This window comes from Microtus oregoni, unplaced genomic scaffold (assembly GCF_018167655.1).
Source record: "Microtus oregoni isolate MIOR12 unplaced genomic scaffold, Mior012 000046F_ref0000063, whole genome shotgun sequence".
Classification (NCBI taxonomy): domain Eukaryota; kingdom Metazoa; phylum Chordata; class Mammalia; order Rodentia; family Cricetidae; genus Microtus; species Microtus oregoni.
This window is the reverse complement of record NW_024543220.1, coordinates 2,525,147-2,549,078: the sequence shown is the minus strand read 5'-3', so window position 1 is coordinate 2,549,078 and position 23,932 is coordinate 2,525,147. Positions and strand designations below refer to the sequence as shown.

Below are 23,932 nucleotides of genomic sequence, written 5' to 3'. Positions count from 1 at the left end.
GTCCCTTACAAACCACATATAAGCCAGCTTCATCATCAGTTCTCCCATCACACATTTCCCATACACTAGGACTTCCTGACAGCACACACTGGTACAATTCCAGTCCCTCATTATGACCATTGTTAAGGAAGAGTTAAAGGTCCAGCAAAAACTGAAGACCAAGAGCAGTTACCTCCCAACAGTGTACACACTGCTCACAGGTTTATCAGAAAACTCAGAAAGATAAACAGGCTGACTCAGTGCTTTGGATAAACATCTTAGGAAGAGGAGGGTCTGATGCTTCTTCTGCTAGTAGTGTCAACGAATTTATTCATGCAAGACACAGAAGCAAATGAAGAAGAGAAGAACATAGGGCAGAAACCTAGGCTACTTGGTCATTAGATGGAAAAGCCTGTTCTCAGAAGGAAGCAAATTAAGAATACGAGACTACAACTGAACGGAAAAGGAAAGTCGAGAGGCCCAGTGCAGGATGGAAGGGTGATGCCGGAGTAACGTGTGGACATGGAGCAACCTGTGTGTGAACACAAACATACATGGAGAAAAGGATCCCATAACTGAGGACAAAGGCTGAAAACTGTCAGGACCAGCATACAGTTCTGAGTTCATAGCCCTCAGGAACTGACCACATTAAATTGCCATTGTGACATAGGAAACTATGGGCAGGGAAATTGAACACATTGTATCTTAAACCTTATGGTCAATAATGCCAACATCACAACTTGAAGTAAAACATAAATAACCATAAAATAATGGGTCTCAGAATTACAGGAGGAGCATGGCTCCTACGTGGTTCTTTCTCACATGTCCCTGTCCTCTGTGCAGACACATCTAATGTCCTAGACATGGCTGCCTCTTCCTGGAAACCCTGACCACATCCAGCATTCACAAAGTGCCTTTTACCTCCAGTTGATCATCCCAGTCTAGAGAGGAGTTCACTTCAACACCAGGGTAATCAGGCCAGACCTATGGAGAGGAGAGACTTAACAGACATGTCCTGAACAAATGTTTATACAATTAATTTCTTAGGAAACCATAAGCCAAGGATCTAAGGCTAATAGTTGCCAGAGAGGATTTCCCAAAAGGAAAATAGATTCTACAAAGTGCTTAAGTAGATCAGCAGGTATTAGCTGGAAAAAAAGAAAGTAAAAATTAAAGAAAGAAAGAAAGAAAGAAAGAAAGAAAGAAAGAGAGACACACACAGGAAGAAAGAAAGAAAGAAAGAAAGAAAGAAAGAAAGAAAGAAAATCACAACTTTAAATACCACACATAACAGGCCCCAAAATCAACATTTCCACAGACTGCTAACAGTGGCTCTGGCCCTGTGTGAGTCTGGCTGGATCAACACAGAGCTCATACCTTTCCCCAGACAATGTCTCCATCATTGGGATATCGGATGAAGACGTTCTTCTCTATACCCCTTTCGAAGGCAGGGTAGGGCTGCGTCTCATTGCCAGAAATGGCTGGGTCCTGAAATCAGAGCACAAGGCAGGTGGAAAACTAAGACAGAAGATGATTGAAGAAAAAAAAAGACAGGATAGAAAATGGAAACTCCCAGTGGAAATTTCATTATAGAGTTTCTGTGACTGCCATGAAATACACTTACAGAAACTGACTTCTGTTTCTTTCCAAGAACTGGAAAGGACAGACATTCTAAGCAATCCCCACACAGTCCCATCCATTGTCCCAAGCACAGCATACACATTCACAATGAACTAACCAGAATGAGGATGACCCGCATCCCAGCTTCCTTCATGCGATTGATCAGGTCTGGAAACCCAGAGAACTTGGGGCTGAGGGTGAAGTCCAGCTGCCTCTCCATGTAGTCGATGTCTGAGTACTGCACGTCCTGGAAGGACACAGGAAAGAGTGGCTGCTGGCTGGAGAGTTCAGGCTCCAGCAGTTCCTGCAGCCTGTGCCCAGCTAGTCCACCCCTATGTATGCCACACTGTAGCTTTGTACATTGGGATATTCAACTGATGTTTTTATTTACTTCAGAAACAAACAAAAAAAATTCATCTCGACATCAACAAAGTGTAAGATGAGTACCAAAGCCTGTCTGTAAAGGCTGTTGTAAAAATAAATAAACAAAAACACTATAGGAAAATGTGCTTCGACTTTCTCTATGAATGTGTCCTGAAATCAGTGATGATTTTACACAGAAAACAATGTCAAACATCCAGTCTTAATATATTATAAATCATAGTTTTACTATAAAATATTCATGTCAAAACAGTGCTCACTGTAGAGGACCAGTGTTGGAGGTGATCAAATACCATGCTCTCATTGAGATTCTCTATTACAACAGTGCTTTTGAACCTTCCTAATGTTGGGATACTTTAAGACAGTTCTTTACGATGTGTGAGCCACAATCATAAAATTATTTACATTGCTATTTCATGACTATACTTCTGCTACTGTCGTGGATTATAATGCAAATATCAGTGTTTTCTAATGGTCTCAGACAATCCCTGTGGAAGGCCCCTTTGGCTCCAAAAGTTGGAAAACACTATGTTACACAGTGCTTTGCATTAATGAAACACATAACAATACGTTCTTGACAAACACAAAGGCTCACAAAATAATTTCTGATTATCAGACCTCTGGTTTTGAAGTGAATGTGGCTGTTTTGTTATGTGATTCCACTCCAAACTCAATACAAGCTCCTAGCATGAAGCCAGTGAGAGGTCAGGATCAGGGAGCATTGTGCTATGCTGGACCAAACTAAGCAATCCTCACGAAGGATGGACTCGTTGAGTTTGGGCTAAGTTTCCTTAACTAAGCAAAACTAGTTTTGGAGTGGTGTTTTATTAGCATATCAGTAAGAACAGCATAATTAACTACCTTAAAGTCAGTCAAAAAGCAAAGGAAAGCCTGGTACAGGAGACAGTACCTATGAACCAGTTTCTCTTTGTTAGTCTAAGCCACCATTGTTTTGAGGACAGTGATCTCCCCAGAAACTATGAATGGTTTAGGCTCAGTGTGATATGACATGAAAAAGCACACTGTGTCATTAAAAAAACACTTAAATCTGACAAACAAATTCTCAGCAGATGTACGTACATACGGGATCCGCTTAGCCACCATCTCATCATACAGGTTAGCGATCTCAGCATCATTCTCATATCCATAGCGACACAGCTGGAATCCCAGGGACCAGTAAGGTACCATCACAGGCCGACCAATCAACTAGGAAACAGACAGAGAGTATTGGACTGTTAGAGGAGAAACTGGATGGAAGTTGGATATGAAGTCAGAATATTTTAACCAAATTAGACACCAAATTCAAATGCAGAGAGTAACTGTAAGGGTGTGTGGAGCTCCGGGGACACACTACAGAAAGCCTGCAGCTTCCCAGAGCACACTTTTCAGGAATTCTCGAAACCTGATGTTATTCATATTACTAGACATATAATTTAGAATCTAAAAATACACAACAAAGAGGGAAATAGCTAATGTAAGAATACAGTCTCTAGCTCTTGCTGACTGTGAACCTGGGCAGTTGTGTGACATTTCTGTGTTTGTTCTTTTACCTGCAAATCAGAGCTAATACTGGGAGCTTTTTAATGTGAATTTGACTGAGAAACTTAGTATGTGTGACACTTTCTTCATGCATTAAGTAATATATGCAATAGATATTTCATACATGTTTGTTGATGTTGGCACCAACAATATCATCATTCCCTGTGACCATGACTCCCACCACCAGTACCGCAGGTACAGATATTGTCTCTATCAACACACTGTAACCACTGTGACAATGTCGTGATGTAATATATGTCATCATGATAACTCCCACTGCCATCATAATCATAAGCACCCTTACCAATAGCACTACTACCATGACATCATCATATCAACCACCACCATCACTGTCAGGACCTTACTCTCTCAGCTCCCAATATCAACTCCAGTGCTGTCACTTTCATCATCAATTCATGTCCTGTTTTCCCCTCTAACATTATCACCATAACGGTCACCATCCTCAAAATCACATTTACCAATAGTGCTACCATTACATTCAATACCCTCCCTCCCCACAACATCAAGATCACTACCACTGTAGCTCTCAACCACACTAGACCCACCAGTAGTTACCAAAAATATTGTGCTATATTGCCACAACTGGAGAAAACATAATTTAAATACTTATAGAATTATATGCATTCTCTAATATTTCATATTATAACTTGTCCTGAAAGAGATCGCAAAATTCAGGAACCAAATGACAGTTACATTGTATATTCTAGGCAATCCTACATAGTAGGACTGGAATACATTATGAGTGTATGTACACACAAAGATACAAACAGAAATACAAACACATATATTTCATAAATGCATTCCTTCCTACCTCTGTGTATTGCTGAGTGACAAGCTCTGGAGTTGGGCCCAAGAACACAAAGAAGTCCAGAATGCCCCCTGTGGTTCTGTATGTTAGGGCAGGCAGGGGCTGGAATGTCACATCTGAAAACACACAAAAAAAGACATCATGATGAAACCCTTCATATTAACCCTGGCATCCTGACCTTCTCTCTCTTCAACTGTAACACACTGAAAGCAGATATTCTGGAGTATGTGCAGAAAGAATTGCAGAAGTTAATGAAAGCTCTCACTAGCTGCATTACAAATAAAAGTTGCATAAATTATATATAATTAAAATACAAAGGGTCAATAAAAGGAAAAACCAATCCAAAAGACTATAAATTTTTCACTAAATAAAGCAATTCAAAAACTGTCAGCATACAATAAGGGACACAGGTTCATCCTACCCATGGCGTTGCTGTTCAGCAGGAAGACTCCATAGGCATTGCCATCCTCCTCCAGCCCCATGTAGTAAGGGTGGACACCATAGGAGTTCATCTTGTACTGAGAGATACAGGGAAAAAGAGGTTAGGAGACTGGGTCCTTTGGAAAGAAACTCAACAGAAACTTGATTGCTACGTTGTGTCAAGCTTCCTCTGTTAAGAACAGGAGTAGAAAGTAGAGCTTAAAAATGTGCCCATCTGCCTAGCAGTAGAAGGTAGTAATCACATGGAGTCTGCAAAAAAGAAACACATGACACACAGTGTTGATGGAAAGGACAGAACCCAGACCCAAACACCCTGTCCTTACCCCTGGGGGCTGATCCCTGGAAAACATGCCCCACGTGTGCCAGTTCAAGTCTATCTTGAAAGTTGGGTGCTCAGTTTCCCCAAAGCCATAGATGTATGTGGAGGGCAGGCGGGTGGAGATGCGGATGAACATGTTATTGAAGGTGAAGCCAAGGAGCCCAGAGTCCCAGCTGCAGAAGGAGAAGAGACATTTGCAAAACAAAATCAGCTTCTAGTGGTTTACAGCAGCTGCCTTTGTGAGAACAACAGGGCCCTCCATTTTCACAAACCATCTGTACTGGAGTCTCTCTCAAACAAAACTAGAAAGTTAGTGGTTAAACAGTCACCATGGCTAAGGCCCAAGTCCCCATCAGTTCTCCTGCTCTGTATCTTTGCTTCCCTTTACTGCTGTCCACAGTCTCAGATCCAGTGACTTTTTTCACCTTACCACTCCAAACTCACTGTGCCTTCTGCTCCTGATCCCTGATGCCCACTTCCTCCATGTATCCAGGGCTGCGATATGAGCACCTCACACCAGCTCACACCCCTGCCCACATGCACACTCATCTGTCCTGAGAGCATCTGAGGACCCTGCAGGGCTCTTCCTGTTCTAAATCCCATCTCCCAGGCCTGCTTTGTCTCCACATCCATCCTAGCCATTACCTCAGGGGAACATCTATTGTAAACGATAAATACCCTCAAGCTCATGACTTAATTTCATTCTTTCACAGATGTTCCTTTTTCCAGAACTTCCTGCAGGACCTCTCCTTATATTGGTTCCATTTCCAAAATCACCTCTTTCTCAGAGACACAAACTCAGATTTTGGTATCTAAGTTTGAAAATAATCTGATAATAATAATCAAGTTTCTCTTGGTAGTATAATTTAACTTTGTTTAATGGAAGAAATAGCACATCTGTCTATGACCACAGCACCATATGGGAACCTAATTCAAAGAAAGAGTTAATTAAGTACTTGCTCAATAATTCCTATGAACCTGCAACTGCCTTAGTATCACTCTCAGAGTATTAAATATTTCCTCTATGAACAGAAAGCACTTCCTCATGAGGTGGCTAGAGGAGCTATCCCTCATAGTCGCAGGTATTTCAGTACTTGGTCCTCATTTGGGCAGTATTTGGGGACTATTGGGAGCTGTGGCTTTCATACAGGAAGTATGTCAGTGGGGACAGGTTTTGAAGTTCACAACCTCACACAATTCCTAGTTTTCTTTCTGTTTCCTGTTTGTAGTTCAACATGTGATCTTCCACCTGTTCCTGTTGCCCTGCCTGCTGCCTACATCCACCTCAACATCATGGACTTGAACTCTCTGATGCCATAAAGTTAAATAAACTCTTTAATAAGTTGTCTTGGCAATGGCTTTTTATCACAGCCATAGGACATAATTACTACATCATGGATGTGAACGTCGGCAGGCTGATGCTTTGAGCCAAGTGTCATCAGGACAATGGGCCTGGTGAGCAATGTTTAGGAAAGCAGGAACCCTGAGTCATACCAGGGCCCACTCACATTACAGTGCCTGTACTCTTCCTGCGAATTTCAATCCCAAATGGATTCTCTTTAATGGAGACATCATAGAGACGGCCTTCATTGGTGCTTTCTGGAACAGCAGGGATGTTCAGAGGCACTGGAACTTCATACCGTTTGTTGTTGGGATCAAAGATCTAGGCCAGAGGAAATCATTTTATGTAAATACAAAAATATGGCAAATACACTATGATGTTTCCCTAGCAAGCTGACAGAAATCATGATTAACAACATTGCACAATTAACAATATAGTTACAAATCTAAGAATATTATTCAAAATAACTCATTAGTTAAATTTTAAATGTTAAATTTTCTACCTCACAAAATATTAGGGACTTGAAACACCAGATATCATATGTATATTGAATTGATCAATCCATATCATGTAAATATGTCAAAACATGACATCAATAGTACAAATATTCATGGTCAGCTGTCAGTTCAATAGAGCACTGTAGACAAGAATTGTATTCTAGAAATAAATACCGCAGCACACTCAGCATGTTTGACAGAGTCTAGAGGCTGTTTGTTTGGTCTTATTTTACCTCACAATGCAGGATTTAACCAACATAGCAGAGAGCAAGGTGCTGGTAAATAGGTTGATCTGGGTTAGGTCCCAGTATTATGTGTTCTAGAAAATTCATTTGTCCGTTTCAACACTGCTTTTAACATAAAAAATTTCCTTCTGAAATTGGTATGTTATTTCCAAGCACATGTTCTGTGTGTGGATGTGTGAGTATAGGGAGACCTGACAATTTTGAAATTGGGGAAAAACATCAAAGTTTCTCTGATTAAAAATACCCTGTTGAAAATAAAATAAAGTTAAATAAATTTAGGATCCACATACTACTACTGATACTATAGTAAATAGTGGGGACAGCATCTGAACAAGCCAAGGTTAGTGTCACGAAAGCTCAGGAATTCATGGGAACTAGGAAAGAAGAATTCAGCACTCCTGGGGGATGCGAGCTGACATGACCTCGGCAGAAAGGCTTTGCCATTGCAGGGAAGGAACAGCGAGATGGTTTCATAGAAGAAATACAGGCTGAATCTTTAAAGTTAAGCATCAAAAAACCCCAGCACAAACTGAGAGCAAGTGATTCTGGTAAAGAAACAACACAGACGAAGACCCAGAGTGTTAAGTGGCCCAGAAACACATGTGTATGGCGGAGAGAACCAGCGCACAGCTTCATGGTTAGTGAGTGTGAGCTGAGGCTGCACACCCGACCAACTCCACTTTGGTGAGGACACAGAAAACAACATCACCGCAGAAGCCGAGAACTCAAGTCCAGACTGAGCTCAGACTCTAAGAGTGGTCTAGGCAAAGCCAGTCTGCCCTGATCACAGCCTTGTATTCTTCCAGCACCATGCTCACTGGAGAGCAGCCTCTCTGTGGGATCCCAACACCACCATGGTGGAGGACAAACCCTTGTTTCGGGGCAGCTCCCAGTTTAATCAGGAAACAACAAAGAGGATAACGAGTTCACCCCCAGTCCCTTTGCTTGATTAAACCATGGAAGGTAAAGAAATCACTTCCATGAGAATTTCAAAGATGTCTCCGATTATTTTGTTCAAAATCATACCCCTCCGCTTATATCATCAATCCCAAATCTGGTCCATTTCTGATCTTCCATTATCATCACCCATCATACACACACATTTGCGAGCCACGGACATGGCAGTCATTCCCCAGGCCTATTGCCTGTGTAGTTTATATGAATGACCAAGACAATCTCAAGGTCTCAAACACACCCTCTGTTGCCCTTCTCCCATCTGACCGCTACACCAAACTCATCCATCTGTAACTGCTCGACCTTCCTAGGAGTCTCCTTTGATCTCCATATTTTCTTCTCCCAAACAGTTTATTTATACACACTGACATTCACATATTCAAAGTTAGGAGAGGTTCCACTATCCTGCAAGTCATCTAGTTACTCTCTTTATTAGAATTTTGCTCCATAGTATTTTACTAAAAAAAACTTAAAACTCTTTTTTTCTGGTTTTTTTTTTTTTGAACGTTGTGACACATGATTGCAAAGGGCGATGGACCTGGAAAGGCCCCGCCCACACCTGACTGCACACACTGTGCTTACCTTAAACTGCAGCATGTCATTCTTATGGTAGATCACTCGCACTTTTAGAGGATTCACGGGGGTAGAGGGGAAGGCATTGATAGAACGAGAAGCCTTCAGGGAGATGTCGGCTGTGGCCTCATTTGGGCCATTCTGAACATTGCTGACTGAGTACAGCTCTTCTGCAAAGTAGCAATAAGGGACCCCAGAAGAGCTGGATTCCTGGAAAGAAAGTCAATATCCTAAGTCATCAGGGATCTGGAGTTACAAAATAGACTATAAAGTCAATTTATACAGAGAAAGCTATTATAGCATCCACTCGTGCCTATAAGAAAGTAAGCATGGATTTAAGTTCCAGGTCTCCAAGACCACAGGAAGATCTCATCTTCTGCATTACACTCCTCAATCTAAATAAGGCTCGTCAGGAGCTTTTTATTACCATAGATTTTAATAAATCTGGGGGGGGTACACTCTTGTGCTGATGATATTATAGTTTGTATTCCAAGGGTATCTACTGTCCATGAACGTCCTCAGCACACTCACCTCCCAGATGCAGCCACGGGCACTGCAGTTGGCCTCAGAAGCACCCTGCTCATCTGGATAGCAGTCTATCTTCTCCTGGTCTCTCCTGATGTCCCACTCCACTATGTATGCTTCTCCCAGCTCGAGACGGATATCTGTGATGGTGGCAACCTGAAGGAAAGCAAATTCATCCTCAGGACAAAGGCCTTTCATATCTGAACCTCTTTATTTTTTTTTAACAGAAATTAAGTATAAAACTCATTCTTAATCTATCTTTAGGCCTTGCTTTTCACAGTTAAAGAGCACACTACCGTTGGCAAGTGTACAGCTGTATGTATTGGTAAGAGATACTGGCAAAAGGAAAATACCAGTATTCTATCAAAATCGTCTCTATTACACTGTAGAAAGAGATAGGAAAAAACCCTGCCATGATCACACTTTTTATTTTATTCCTTCTCTGGTCCACATAACCCCCGGTCAAAAGGGCTTTCTCCTCCACTTTCCAAATTAACCTATTTTTGTCTTTCATCACCTCCCCATATCATGACCTGTTTGGTGTGGAATGCTTAGGAAATGGGGAGATATGAGTCATGTGCCTTGGGCTGTAGTAGGTTTTTATTTTTCAGGAATCTTATACAAGTTTTCCCAATTATCTTGGTTTAAGATTTATCAGCTAAGTGTGAGAATGGGGAATAGTACATATCCTTACATAAACTTTCATTTACAACACCCCAGTCTCATCATGTCCCGAGGCCAGAAACCCACATTTGAAGTTACATATACTGCATTTGCTTTCAACTTCTGCGTTCCATTCTAATTTTTCCTGTTCTTCTTTTATTTGAAGTTTCTTACACAGCACCTGCATGACTAATGCACTCACGTATCTGGAGCATTCTGTCACTTTCTAGGTGTCACCGTCCTTTTCTCAGTGTCCTTCCAGTGAATACTGCCCTGTCTTTCCTGTCCCGCCAATCCCCACCCTCTACTCCAGCCTCCAATAAGGCCTTGATTGAAGGATCACTACCAAGACCTTAGAGAATTAAATATGACTTCCTTAATTGGGTCCCCGAGATCCTCTCAAATATGACAAGTTTTCTCTGACTCAAAATTCTCTGCTTCCAAGTGTGAATGAGACCTTAGCCAGGCATGGAATTAAACCTGATTATGCAAAGCTTCTGAACCCTTTGACTGGCCTGTCAAGAATAATTCAACTTGGAGAGCATCACCATACAAACACTTTCTAGGAAAACAAGGCCCTCTCTGAACACATTACCAGCTATCTTCTTTGTATAAAATGTGCACTTATTTCTTGGTCTTTCAGGTTCAAATAATACATTCTACCTATTATTATCTGAAAGTTTAATGACTTTGGCATATTTATGGCCAGAAGAGTAAATTTGAATTCATTACCTGGGCCAAAGTTACTTTCTGTCTAGAAGGTCCTGTCCCTTCAGCTTTATCCCTGCTTTCCTCTTTTACCATCTCTCTTTTCTTTACTTGCTTTGTTTTTCTTTCTCACCTCTCTTAGGATAAGACTATTGAGACTGTATCCAAGCAGCCTCTACCAATCGCTAGACAAAACAGAACTTCTGACAAAGTTCAACCTCTGAATCAATTCCAACTAGTTTTCAATTTTAAACTTTTAATTGCAGAAAGATAAAGAAAAACTCCAATCTGTTTGCCATCTCAGACTTCTTGTCATGTAAAGCTAATGAATCCAGCCTTATTTTACATGTATGGGTGTTTTGTTTGCATACATGATGTGTGTGATGTACCCACAGAGGCCAGAAGTAACATTAGACTCCCTGGAACTGGAGTTAAGGGTGTTTGTGAACCAACATGTGTACTGGGAATCAAATGTAGGACCTCTGGAAGAACCAGTGATATTAAATGCAGAGTCATGTCTCCATCTCCGTGAATCCAAAAAGCTAGTCTCACCTACTACATCTCTTCAGATAAAACCAAGGTAAATATTTTACCAACATTGGTTTAGATACCATCTTAATACTTTTGCATATTTACATATATGTGAATTGCATCTCTCATCACCCTAGTTCAAACAGTAGAGTTCTCTTTCGATGAAATCTTAACTATCTTATTTTCCATTAAGAACAAAGCTTGTTTTCACATATCCATCACTCACATGTCTTAAACTTGTCCATAGACACAATCAAACACTTGATTCCTTATATGTAACTTTGTAATATATGTATCCTCTTTGTATGCTGTCATGACAAAACATCAACTGTCAATAGACCAATTATCAAGCTCAGTTGACTAAGGAAAGTTTCTGCACAATGCTGAGGAAATAAAAGTCATACAGAAAGGTCGAATATCCTTGTATCTGCCAGAATACCACTTTCTAGTCACCACCAAAGTTAGTCACACCATCAGCTTTTTCACAAAATATTTCTTACAGATGTATATGTTAGAATATATTATGTCTTAATAGAGTTTAACAAATGGATAGAAACATTTAAAAATAAGTAAATAAATAAAAGCAATGTAAATGTTTTAATCCAAGACTCCTATCTCAACCTTAACCTTCAAACACAAGCCGTCAACTTTCAGATCCCATCCCTCAGACCTTGTTCCCACATCCAGTTAGAGAAAACCAATCACTGAGAGTGAAGAAAGAAGGATGGAAAAACTGGAGCCATGGTGCCTCAAACCATCTACATTTTTACTTCCTCCTCCATACTCCGACATGACCATCAGGACTCAAATGGCTCTGATCCTTCAACAAATCATGTAATCTTAACAAGAAGTGATTCAAGACACCATGGAGGTTCATGAAAGTCACCCTCACAGGATGAATTCTTACCTTCAGGTCTGAATTGTAGGAGATTTTTGGAGACATTTGAATAAGGTCACCATTCTGATTCACCCTGACATTGTTAATTTCCTCTGTCCCAAAGATTTTAATTTCCTGGAATGCTAAGTTATTGGGATCCTTGTAGTTTGGACTTGAAATTGACACATTCAAACGGTTCTGAAACATATAAAGCATAATGATGAACAAATAATAAACACCTGGATTCTTTAGGTCCTAAAACACCCCATCTTAGACTGTACCCTTGACCTGTTCTAAAAGTATATCAATTTTTTTGCTGGTGCATGCTAATGGGTGTACAAATTTCTTTTTACAATGCCCATAGAGAGAGTGAGGAAATAGACAGATATTTTATAGAATATTCTTTTATATATACAGTGTTCTGTCTACATGTTTACCTGCAGACCAGATGAGGGTACCAGATCTCATTACAGATGGTTGTAAGACACCATGTGGGTGTTGGGAATTGAACTCAGGACCTCTGGAAGAGCAGTCAGTGCTCTTAACCTCGGAGCCATCTCTCCAGCCCCTAGCATATTCTTTTACAACACTAGCTCATTTCTTTATCACTACTGACTCTTTAATAACTAGCTGATATAATTATAAATCAAGTCATAAATAGTGGTGCTGATATTGAAATAAATACATTTATATGCACACAGAAGAACATATACAGTCATCATCATATGAAATTTCATACAATATTCATAAAAATATGCACTCACTTGGGCGACAGAAAATTCACTGAAGAGGTAAATGTTGTTGGCCAAATTATCTGAAAGGAGAAAGAGATGTCAGCCTGGCCTGTGCCCACAGAAGATGAGCTTTACCTCCTCTCCTAAAAACTGACTCCTCTTTCTTCTCATGACTGAAGAACACTACAGTAAACCTGTCAATCACAACTTCTTCAGACACTTCGGCTGCTTCCAGATGCTCACTAGTATAGACAAGGCCACAGTGGACAGGAGAGGTCCAGCATCTCTGTGACATACTGTTTCATTTATTTTGATGGTACAGACTCAGACAGGGGACTTGTATGCTATATGGTAGCTTCAACCTGTGAAGGAGTGTCTACACTGGTCTCCATAATGACTATGCAAATTTACTTTATGATTTGTTTTCTATGTTTTTGGTGTCATATTTAAAATCACAATACCATGCTCAATATTCAAGAAGTTTCCCTCTATATTTCCTCCTAAGACGTTGCTGTTAAGTCTGTTGTCTATTTTCTCACAATAGCTAAGATGAAGAAACAACAAACATATCGATTAGAAGATGAATGAATAAAAGAATTAGGGTGCATGTTTACAATGTAGTTTTCTTTACTGCTAAGGAAGAAGAAAGTCATGACAGCAGACATGAATCTGGTTCATATTCCACTAGGAGAAGTAGGTGAGACAGCTAAAGAGAAGCAATGCATGGTCTCTGTTTGTACTTGGGATAAATAGCTGCACTCACATGAACAAAAGAAGGAACAAGATAATTCATGATCAGGTAGGAGCGTACATGTGGAAAACCTGTTCAAGGACTATGAGCCGTGATATGAACAACTTCTTGAGAGCCAATGCTGCCATTAGTGGTGATAGAAATATTAGTTAATACTAATGGTAAACATTTCACAATGCCTATATGTGTGCATAGCCTGCATGGCCACATACTTGTCCTCTCCTTAATGCTCTAAACATGAAAGCATGCTTTGTAGTCCTCCCAAAGCAGTCATCTTACAGGAATCTATTTCCCAAATTAGAGTCATGAGAATTCTTAGTACAGTAGAGACAGAAAGGAAAAGAAGGAGGGAGGGAAGGAGGGAGGGAGGGAGGGAAAGAAGGAGGAAGGAAGGAAGGAAGGAAGGAAGGAAGGAAAGGAATGAAGTAAGGGAGAGAGGGAGGGAGGGAGGCAGAGAGGGAGGGAGGCAGAGAGGGAGGGAGGCAGAGAGGGAGGGAGGGAGGCAGAGAGGGAGGGAGGAAGAGAGGGAGGGAGGCAGAGAGGGAGGGAGGCAGAGAGGGAGGGAGGAAGAGAGGGAGGGAGGGAGGCAGAGAGGGAGGGAGGAAGGGAGGGAGGGAGATATATAAAGAAGAGAGTTCCTAAAGCACATAAGATGCTCATAATCAAGACTGTGTGCGCTCTCTGCCTCCCTGCCATGGCTATGACTTCCACATTATCAACAGTTTTCCCACAAGGACTCATGGGGAAGATATTTACATATGAATGAATGAAAATGAATTACAGGAACAGTCTTCAAAATGTGTCCTTCAGGTGTCCTTTAACAATAAAGTGAGAGCCTGTTAGACATGAGTAACAAAGGAGAATATTCAGAAAGAGAGAAACAGACAGAGAAAAAGAGAGAGACGCTCTCCTCCTCATTCTTTGGTTCATCTAGCATGGTCTCTGAGGAGTACAACTAGAAGTCCATGTTTTCTCTGGCAGAATGCTCTAAGATGCCAGGTAAGATCTCATGCACACCTGAATGGCCAGCAGGGTGAAGGAACAGAGTCAGACACTCTGTCCTACCATGGCCACGCCCTCTTGCAGGACTCACCCTTTGACTGCCCATCATCCCAGAACAGCTCTCCTCTTGCTTCTTTGTTTTCATCCAAGGCAATGAGAAGGCCAAGAGGGTTCTTCCGACTGTGAGGAACAGAAGCAAAAGGCACAAATCCTTACTACTCAAAGAATTTTAGAAGATATTGCCACCAATTTTCACATGGGCAAAGGACAGACGGGTAAAGTCATGGGTGACTTCTTCCCTTCAGAGACAGGGGCAAGAACACTAGAAGACACTTTCTCCAGTATCACTGTCACAGGAAAGAAATATGCCAAACCTCAGCAACATATGTACAAACAGGAAGTCATGGTTTAAACATCAGTGACAGTGGATGCTGGGGCCATGCTGATACACAGAATATAGACTATGAAACAGGGTGGAGCCTTAGCCAAGGTCACTACAGAGACCACACAATAAGGACTATATCAGCTGCTGCCAGTAGATATGTTTTCTCTGCCAAGAAATTTTTACTAAGAAACACATAAAATAAGGGTTATCTATAGAATGGTAACTCTATATTGGGTGGCTTTGTTTGGGGTCATTGATTTGTTTGTTTGTTTTTGAGACAAGCAGCTCAGACTAGCTTAGAACTGGCTCCCTGGTCCAGGCTGGTTACTAACTCATGATCCCACCTGCCTCTGCCACTCAAGTGTTAATTCTATTATACACCATTATGCCTGCCAAATTAATTTTTTGTCTATTATTTTCTTTCAGAAAAACAAAACTAAACAAAGCATCTAAAGCTGTTTCATGCTTGTTCCGCATGTGCCCCTCAACTGCCTAGGGTTTTCTATTGTGTTTGTTGCAGATCATCCTTCCACTACTTAATCAGAGTGCTTTCAACAAAATCAGCTGATTTCCTCAATCAGGGATTGTCTTATCATGCTAAAGTGTCAATAAGTATAGATATAAATCGGCACAATCCTAAATCTTAGTAATATAACACATTTAACACACTTGACAGGCAACCAAAGTAGAGAGTGAAAAGTGACACAAATACGAGATCAGAGAGTGCAGAGACACTAACAGAAGTGTGATAACAATTCAGAGGACGTGCACACTAAGAGTGCAGAGACACTAACAGAAGTGTGATAACAATTCAGAGGATGTGCACACTAAGAGTGCAGAGACACTAACAGGGGTGTCATAACAATTCAGAGGACGTGCACACTAGAGAGTACAGAGACACTAACAGAAGTGTGATAACACTTCAGAGGACGTGCACACTAAAATATGAAATTTATACTACTATGTAAAAAGCTTGCAAGGGAGAAATCAACACTCATAGAGACAGAAACAACACAGGAATACACACAGTGAGCTAAATCACAAAGATGCCCAGAAAGTCAGACATGAGAGACACTGTGTTAAGCATAATAAGCTGGACATGTAATGTCATGTTTTCATTTCATATTTCCTATTATCAATAAAATCCACAAATAAGCAAACAAAAAATTTGATGGATTGAAGAGGCATGATTAGAGCCTGAGATGGGTACCAAGGTAGAAGTACTGAAGGATTGCTAAAAAAGGGGGGGGGGAGAACCAGTTGATGAACGAGATCAATACATTACATATGGATGAAAAAAAGTGCGTCAGTGAATATTTTATACAATTAATGTAGACTAATAATAATATGTAATAATAATTTAGCAAGAAATTGAGGGTGAAATGAACTATGGGATGGGGCAGTAAATACTTGATAGTTTGCCTCACAGACTGACCCAGCATGAAGAGCAATGGGAGACGATACCTGAATACAGTTGCTGAGTTGGTTATATTTGCAGACTGTCATGTCTGGGACATAACTGATCGATATGGTTATCAAGACACTGCATGATGTAAAATGTATGGCTAGAAGGGTTTGCTGCGTAACTACTGTATCACACTGCAGCCTCCATGGTGAGTGTTTACCCTCTCTCCCCCTTTTTGTTGTTTTTTATTTTCTTCCTTGTTTTCTCCCTTTTTGCTATTAAATTTTATTTTGTTTTATTCTTAGGTGGGGAAGGAGATGGGTGGAATTGGAGGAATGATGTGAAAGACTCAAAGAATAAAAAAAAATTTAAAAAGAGACACTGCATGAAGTACAGGTACTCAACTTGAAAACACACCGGAAAAGTGCATGGACTCACTGATAAAGGATTTCAGACAACAAGGAAGAGGAAAAATAAAATTTTCATTGTTGTGAGAGAAATTGCTATAGGAGTACACAATAGGCTGATGTTGAAAAGAGAATGGAAAAACAAACTGGCATTGGATTAAACCCTTTTTCAAAAAGTGTGAAATTGAATAATTAAAGCAGTGAGGGGTGTTCAAAGAGAAAAATGGGTTTCCACCCTCCTAATAAATCCTTGTCTGCGGTAAATAAATATGGTAATACTTTCAGTAAAACTTTGACACCAATATGGAACTCTTTAGTAGAAGTGAAGGCTACCATTTTGCTGGACACTTGAGTTTATGCTCCTGAATCCCATTTTGAATTACTAAAAAGAAATGGCTTTGTGGGGTAGGGGTAAAAGTGGGAAATTAGAATTTTAGAAGGACCCATCAGGGATACTAACCTAGAAATGAGAAGGAATGGGACAAGAGTACTGAACATGGGGTAGACAGTCAGACCAGGGCAAGAGAGGAGTGAGGGGACCAGACTGGAGCTTCCTCAAGACGTGCGATTATCAGAACTAAAATTGCAACAGCCCTGGGGAAAGCAGGAGGCTGACCACAGGACACTCAGCATCCTGAAAACTGAAAGGGTTTACAGAGGATCAGGGAATATCTTTCAACGTCCATCAGGGTGTAGCTCTCAGTCTACAGATTCCAGACAAATGACAAAAAAAAATCTAAGGGCAGAGTGTGATCACACACACATACACACACAAAGGCAGAAGAAGCCAACACACACACAAAGGCAGAAGAAGCCAGCATCCTTCCTCACCACATTCCACCCGCTGCTTTAGCACACTCTGGTCACAGATACGAACAAAGTGTCCATTTGTGAAAAGGAGCAAAGCACATTGACATAGAGCAGAACAATAGATGCTTGGAAAACTGCATTTGACCTTGAGAGTCACACTTGATGTAAAATGGCTTTCTCCATAAAAGGATGAGATCACGGTATGCAAAGCAGAGCCCAAGACCCATCACTCACCTTAACTGCGTGTTCAGGGCATGTTGTTGCCATGGCAAGATGTAACCTCCACGGATGTGAAGATTGATGTGCTCAAGAGGGGCAGGCAAGGTCTTCCACTCTCCTGTTGAATTAATATCTGCACCCTTAGGCAGGAGAAGAGATGATGAGAGAAGGAACGCACACCTGCCTGAAGACCCAGCAGATCCTGAACAATCTGCTCGGTCATCATCATTCAATGTAGGTCATTATCACACTTTGGTCCTCTCTGCTCTGTTAAGGCTTGACATATTTAAAGCTTTAAGAGCTTATTAGAATCCCCAGGGATTGGATTGGAAGTGGCGATATGGGGGAGAGTTACAGCACATACGAAATGAGGTCTTTCTGTGGATTCCAACCATCCTCACTGCACACGCTGTTTCTAATTTGGGTAATGGGTGACGTTGAACAAGACTGCCACTCTTTCTTAGTTCCTGAAACATTTCTGCCAAGGGCAGTACTAGATCTCCCAAGAAACCACAGATTCCCATTTCTTCACATGTGCACTCATAGACCTACTAGGTAACCAACACTTCTGACTGCTGTTTCCTAGGAAACCTTTGTCCAATTAAATAGTACTGTTTTCATATCCTTATCAGAATATAGCCAACTATATCTTTTCTTAACACTTTTACCCAGTCTCTTTTGTGTGAGGTGCAGTCTAATGCTGCACAGCCACAAACCTTCCTGTGCTGCCTCAAACTCAGCAGGACTTCTATCTCCTTGAATTTGCTCCACTGATATTTGTGACAGATAAATCCTTCTAGTGATGAGGCTGCCCTATGCCTTTGATATAAAGTATCAGAGTTGATGTCTGCTGGCTACAAGCTACTAGCAGCTCCATTACTCCTCCCACAATGACCATGAGACATTGCAGTTGTCCTCTGGCAGGTATTTGAAGCTGTTGCTTTAAAGAGGTAAGGAGTATTCATATGGGCTCTGTCTGGCTGCCATCCAATAAAACATGAAGTAGGAAGTTTAAATAGGTGTCACAAGTGTTTAGCCATCCCTGACCCCCACCCAAAAAAGAAAGAATGAAAAAGAAAAACACTGTAGTTTGTGAATAATACTAAGGCAGCATTTTCTCAGTAATTTCAACCATTTAAAATTTGTTTTACTTAAACACTATTTAATTCTTTTTCTTTTTCTCTTAACAGCTTGCTCAGTTAACTTTTGCCTCTGCAGGTTAACTTTTACCTCACCTTTATCTGAAACTACCTTCTATTTAAAAGCGATAAGCAATATAACAGCTTTTATATTTCACTTTTAAAATTTGACACGTATAGTCATTTACTTATATGCCAGTACTTAAGATAAACAAACTGTACATACTGAATACCTGCTTAGCTTCATGAAGCTGTGTGTTTAGTGTTCCTATACCTAGGGCTCAACAAAAAGCCATTTTACTGAGTAAGGTCTGCACTAGAACAGGCTAGCAAGTTGTCTAGGGTACAAATTTTATAGTGGTTTATGCTCTCAAGGCCATGTAAAGCCAGGGCCAGCCTTAAATTATGGGTTCTGTGAACCTCCCTAATAGACCCGAGTCCAGGCCCAATATCATCAGAAACCCCCACACACCCAGAAGGTCTCACTGGGAAGGGATAAGGCAGTCAGCATGAAATTCAGACAACACGAGGACCACCTCTGCTGACTGTGGTCTACTAAGAAGGCAGTAGGGCATCCACCATAAAAGCAGAATGAGCCAATAGCAAACATTTGGAAGAGGGTCCAGCTGCCCCAAGACAAAGAGGAGGAAATCCACTCACTCTTCACACAGCTGTCAGTCACCCAGGGGACTGACACATGCCCTGATTTTTGTCTGCCACTTCCTTCTCCTTCCGTTAGAGGGCAGCACACCTCTAAAATCCCATTCTTTCAGCTGGAATCTTAGATTGCACTGGCCCAGAAATAAACCACAAAGGGCTTCTTGTTGACTTCTCATCGATAATGCACGTGAACACCTCGGGCATCCAAGTGATGTACTGTATGTCTATGTGTTTTATTTGTATATGTATATGTATATATGTGTGTGTGTGTGTTTGTGTGTGTTTGTGTATGTGTGTTATTATATGTTCATATATATGTTTATATATGAACCATAACTGTCAATCTACGGAGAAATTCCCCTTAAGTTTACAAACTATACAGACTGACTTTTAAATTTTATCTATCTATCTATCTATCTATCTACACAGATATAGATAGAGATAGATACTTATATATCACTTTTAAAATGTGATATGTATATATATATATATTCATTTATTTTTGTGCCATTACTTAAAATAAACAAACCCAAGGTACTGATTACATGCTTAGCTTCATGAGGCTGTGTTCCTACACCCAATTCACAACAAAAATCATTTTAATGAATAAGGTCAGCACTAGAACAGATGAGCCAGTTGCCTATTTTAAGGTAGTCTCTATTGATATAGATAATCTATATAATTCTCTCCCTCTCTATCTCTATCTATCAGTTTGCCTGTCTGTCTGTCTATTTATTTAGGGGGGTCTGTGTTCATTTGCATATGTGCATGAGTGCACACATGGGAGCGTGTGTGTGTTTGTGTGTGGTGTAGATCAGAGCACAATTCATGTTTCTTCCCTTCTCCACCTCGTGGGATCTAGGATTCTAACTCCAGATACCAGACCTATGTGCTAGTACATCTACATGTAGGGCAATGTCTGCAGCCCCAGAGGGCGGGCTTCTAATAAAATGCAGAGAAGGAAAGGCACCCATTATTAAGAACTGATATGAACTAAAGTGAAGCCAACAGCACGATTTCCAGACTTCGCTGGTGTCTACCCCACTGTAATGATACTAAGACAAAGCTCCAGACTCACACACAAAGACGCCCAGCAAGCCTGCTACCAGTGAGATATGTTATGTGCCACTGCAAGTGCTGTCCTGAAGGGTGACTGGTCATGGTCTGAAGCTAGGAAATGAGGCCACAAAGTGTGAAGTGACCATTCAAGACCACAAAAGGTGTTTTCCAGGAGAGGCATGAGCTCGGTATCTGTCATCGCCAGACACTCTGCAGGCTACCACTTTCTGACTGTACAAATATGAAGAAAAACTCACCGTGGGATAGGCATACCAGTGGGCTTTGGGGAAATATGCAGTGACATCTCTGGCATCCTGAAATAAAATACAAAGGAAGTGTGAGCAGAGACTCTAATATCGAGGACACAGTGGCCAGTATACACTGGTGAGGAGTTAAAATAATAATAAGCTAACAGAATTGACAAAATTACTTCTTCTCTCTTAGGTTATCAGTGATGGAGATCCTTCTTTTCTAGCCACAGAAATGAGCCTACCAAAACTAAGTGCTTTCACAAAGCCCCTCAGGTTACTAGACTTTGGAGAAAAACTAGACACCACTCTCTTATAGAAGTTTCATTCCCTCCCTAAAGAAATGAACAGGCAATGGTGACTACAGAGCAGAAAACAATTGTGCAGCCTGAAAAATATGTGAGGAGTGTTAATCTCATATGTTCATTTTATCAAAAGAAATATTATACACCAAGTAAATTAATTGTTTTTTTTTTCTAGCATCAAGACCATTTAGCGAGAAGGTGAAAACTAGCTGGTTTCAAAAGATAACACAAAAGAGGCCAGGACATTGCGAAATTATATGACAGCCTCAAAAATAAAAGGAATAATTAAATGATATAAGAGATTTAAAAGGGATGGCATAGATTGCTACAAACAGTTCTCCAGTTTGTAGCTAAGAATCACAGGAATATAAAATCTTTACACTTCCTAAACTTGGCCCTGCATAACTTACTTGGCTAATGGAGAAATAATTACATCCTTAAACACATGACAACATTATTCCTGAAACATTAGGCAGACCTTAAAGGTTTAAAGGCAGAACACATAAGACATGGAACTTAGGCTCAGAAGGACCAGAGGAGACAAACGTAGAGTAGGACACGATGTCTCATACTCCCTTCACACCAGACTCTGCATGACCCCAGGCACCCAGCCCTACATGGAGTCCTTACTCCCTCTTGTCTCCATACTCACAGCCTCCAGCACAGGGCTGACCAGGAAGGCTGGACCCAGCAGGAACTGTCTGTCTATATTCCAGGTCTCCCGGTCTGACAAAAATCTGGAAAAGGAAATGAAGGTGACAATCTGACCCCAACAGGGCCTCGGAACAAGGCCTCAAGGAAGGCCTCAAGTTCAGACCCAAGTCAGAAATCCAGCTACAACCTATACCTCCTTTATATTTCACTAGATGGCAAGGATCACATATAACCCAGGCCTACATGCTGTATTCTTAAAACTTCAGAAATATTATTATCTGAAAAAAAGCATCTTCCATGTCTTCACCATGACACACTGTAATGCAACAATATGCTGCCCTTTAAAATTTCATGAAAATGTACTGGTCAGGTTCCAAATAACAAAATCCCTACTGAATTTGGGAAAGACTTTGTAGGGTCACATAAGAAAGAAACAGTGTTGTAATGGAAACTTTCATTTCACACGTTCAATAAATACCTTATACCCAACACAGGCGTGATAAAGGTACACACTAAGTAGAGCTCAGACAAAAGGAGACTCATTACTTCACTGTGGAAACCCACCAGTGTTTGGATGCACTTCCACCCTACATGATAAGGAAATTGCCCATTGTTCAACAGGATTCCCATCTGACACTCACTCATGGAGAAGAGGCCGCACAACTGTGCTGCCCTCCGTGTGGGCCTTGTACATCAAGGTGTAGAGATAAGGCAACAGGGTGTATCTGGTCTCTAGCACACTTCTGGAAATGTCCTCAAAGGTTGAATTCCAGGAAACAGGGTCTTGTCTCTAAAGCAGCAGAAGAAAAGTGTTCAAAGTCCACCAGAAACAACTAAGGAATTCAAGAAGGTCATTAAAGGGCTAGAAAATGAATAAGATGAAAAGGATCCTAAAATATTCTTACTGGACTGGTAACTATCAGCAAAATTCTAACAAAAAAATCATAAGATATTCTTCATCAGATATAATAGAAAATACTCCCTAAGGGAAAAGTCATGAAAGCAATATTAAAAGTATGGTATATAAGGAAGAGAACTGATGGATTTGCAGTTTTCTCTGGAAAACACAGGCAGCAGGGTTGCTCTCAATAGCCGGGGGAGCATCTCCAGTGACATAACAGAGGTGAGGAAGCTGACATCCCACCTTGGTCCCAATGGTGTTGTGGTTCCTGGAGAAGGGGTAAAAGGCACCCAGCTGCATCCAGCGAACGCACATCTCATACTCAGCATCTTGAAAGAACCCACAGATGTCTGCTCCGGTCTGAAACAACAAGGAACAAAGTCAGCTCTTGGTGCTTTCTGAGGGATGCTGCCATCTTCCTAGGGAGGAGGAGCATGCAAGAGCACTTACATAGGAGATGCCAAAGAGACTGAACTCCATCATGCCTGCAAGGAGAGATGTAGCAGGGTCAGGACAGGCATCATTCTCTGCCTTCTAAGCCCCCTACACCAAAGGTCCTACTCACTCCCCAGTCCACCCACAGCCAGCAGAGGGCACAACCCCCACACCAATGATGGATTTCTTCAGCTGGTCCCAGGCAGCAGTGTTGTCTCCCAGCCAGTGTCCTGCCCATTGTCCAGAAGTGGGGAATGTGGAGCGGGTGATGACGATCCCTCTCTCTCCTGTCACCTCCTGCACAGCTCTGGTTGGGGAAACAAGAATGTATAGTAAAGAAGGGCAGGGAAAGGAGCTTCTCCTTCACACTCTTTTGTGGTGGCAAATGTGTGCCACATCATTGGAGAGAATCTGGAAGTCTGATTGTTAGGACTCTGCTGGTGGGTATCACCATTTCCATGACGTTTCATCATTAACAAAATCATCAGGTTGTCACCAAAAGGGGAACCTTCAATAAAGGGTCTTAGTCATTTACACAATACTTGGTTTTCTGTATTTGAGAAGGAAAAATAGAAATTCCTTTCTAATGTTTCCTACAAGATAATTACTATTATACAATGGGCACAGGATATGATGTCATTCAATACAAGAAACATTGACTGTCTGATGAAGGTGACAGCAATAATTAAGAAACAAACAACAATAGAATGCAGACATCTAAATGGTCATTCAATTCTGAAATAACAGAGGGAAGTTGCAGTCCTCCTCTTCCTGTTTGTCTCTTCTAACTATGGC

General features: G+C 41.0%; 1 protein-coding gene across 1 annotated transcript in view; it reads right to left on the bottom strand.

Annotated features, from left to right (window-relative positions):
• Mgam (maltase-glucoamylase) overlaps positions 1 to 23,932 on the bottom strand; it is a 142,818-nt gene that overhangs the window by 38,216 nt on the left and 80,670 nt on the right. Inside the window, exons 61-80 of the mRNA XM_041634954.1 lie at positions 23,311 to 23,444; positions 23,153 to 23,187; positions 22,946 to 23,062; positions 22,443 to 22,591; positions 21,800 to 21,884; positions 20,852 to 20,908; positions 17,752 to 17,876; positions 14,602 to 14,690; positions 12,788 to 12,837; positions 12,054 to 12,221; positions 9,251 to 9,400; positions 8,729 to 8,929; positions 6,617 to 6,771; positions 5,113 to 5,281; positions 4,770 to 4,866; positions 4,352 to 4,464; positions 3,061 to 3,186; positions 1,718 to 1,846; positions 1,357 to 1,467; positions 901 to 963 (exon numbers count right to left, since the gene is read on the bottom strand). Of these exons, the coding sequence (XP_041490888.1) occupies positions 901 to 963; positions 1,357 to 1,467; positions 1,718 to 1,846; positions 3,061 to 3,186; positions 4,352 to 4,464; positions 4,770 to 4,866; positions 5,113 to 5,281; positions 6,617 to 6,771; positions 8,729 to 8,929; positions 9,251 to 9,400; positions 12,054 to 12,221; positions 12,788 to 12,837; positions 14,602 to 14,690; positions 17,752 to 17,876; positions 20,852 to 20,908; positions 21,800 to 21,884; positions 22,443 to 22,591; positions 22,946 to 23,062; positions 23,153 to 23,187; positions 23,311 to 23,444 (2,323 nt within the window). The remainder of the gene's footprint in view (positions 1 to 900; positions 964 to 1,356; positions 1,468 to 1,717; positions 1,847 to 3,060; positions 3,187 to 4,351; positions 4,465 to 4,769; positions 4,867 to 5,112; positions 5,282 to 6,616; positions 6,772 to 8,728; positions 8,930 to 9,250; positions 9,401 to 12,053; positions 12,222 to 12,787; positions 12,838 to 14,601; positions 14,691 to 17,751; positions 17,877 to 20,851; positions 20,909 to 21,799; positions 21,885 to 22,442; positions 22,592 to 22,945; positions 23,063 to 23,152; positions 23,188 to 23,310; positions 23,445 to 23,932) is intronic.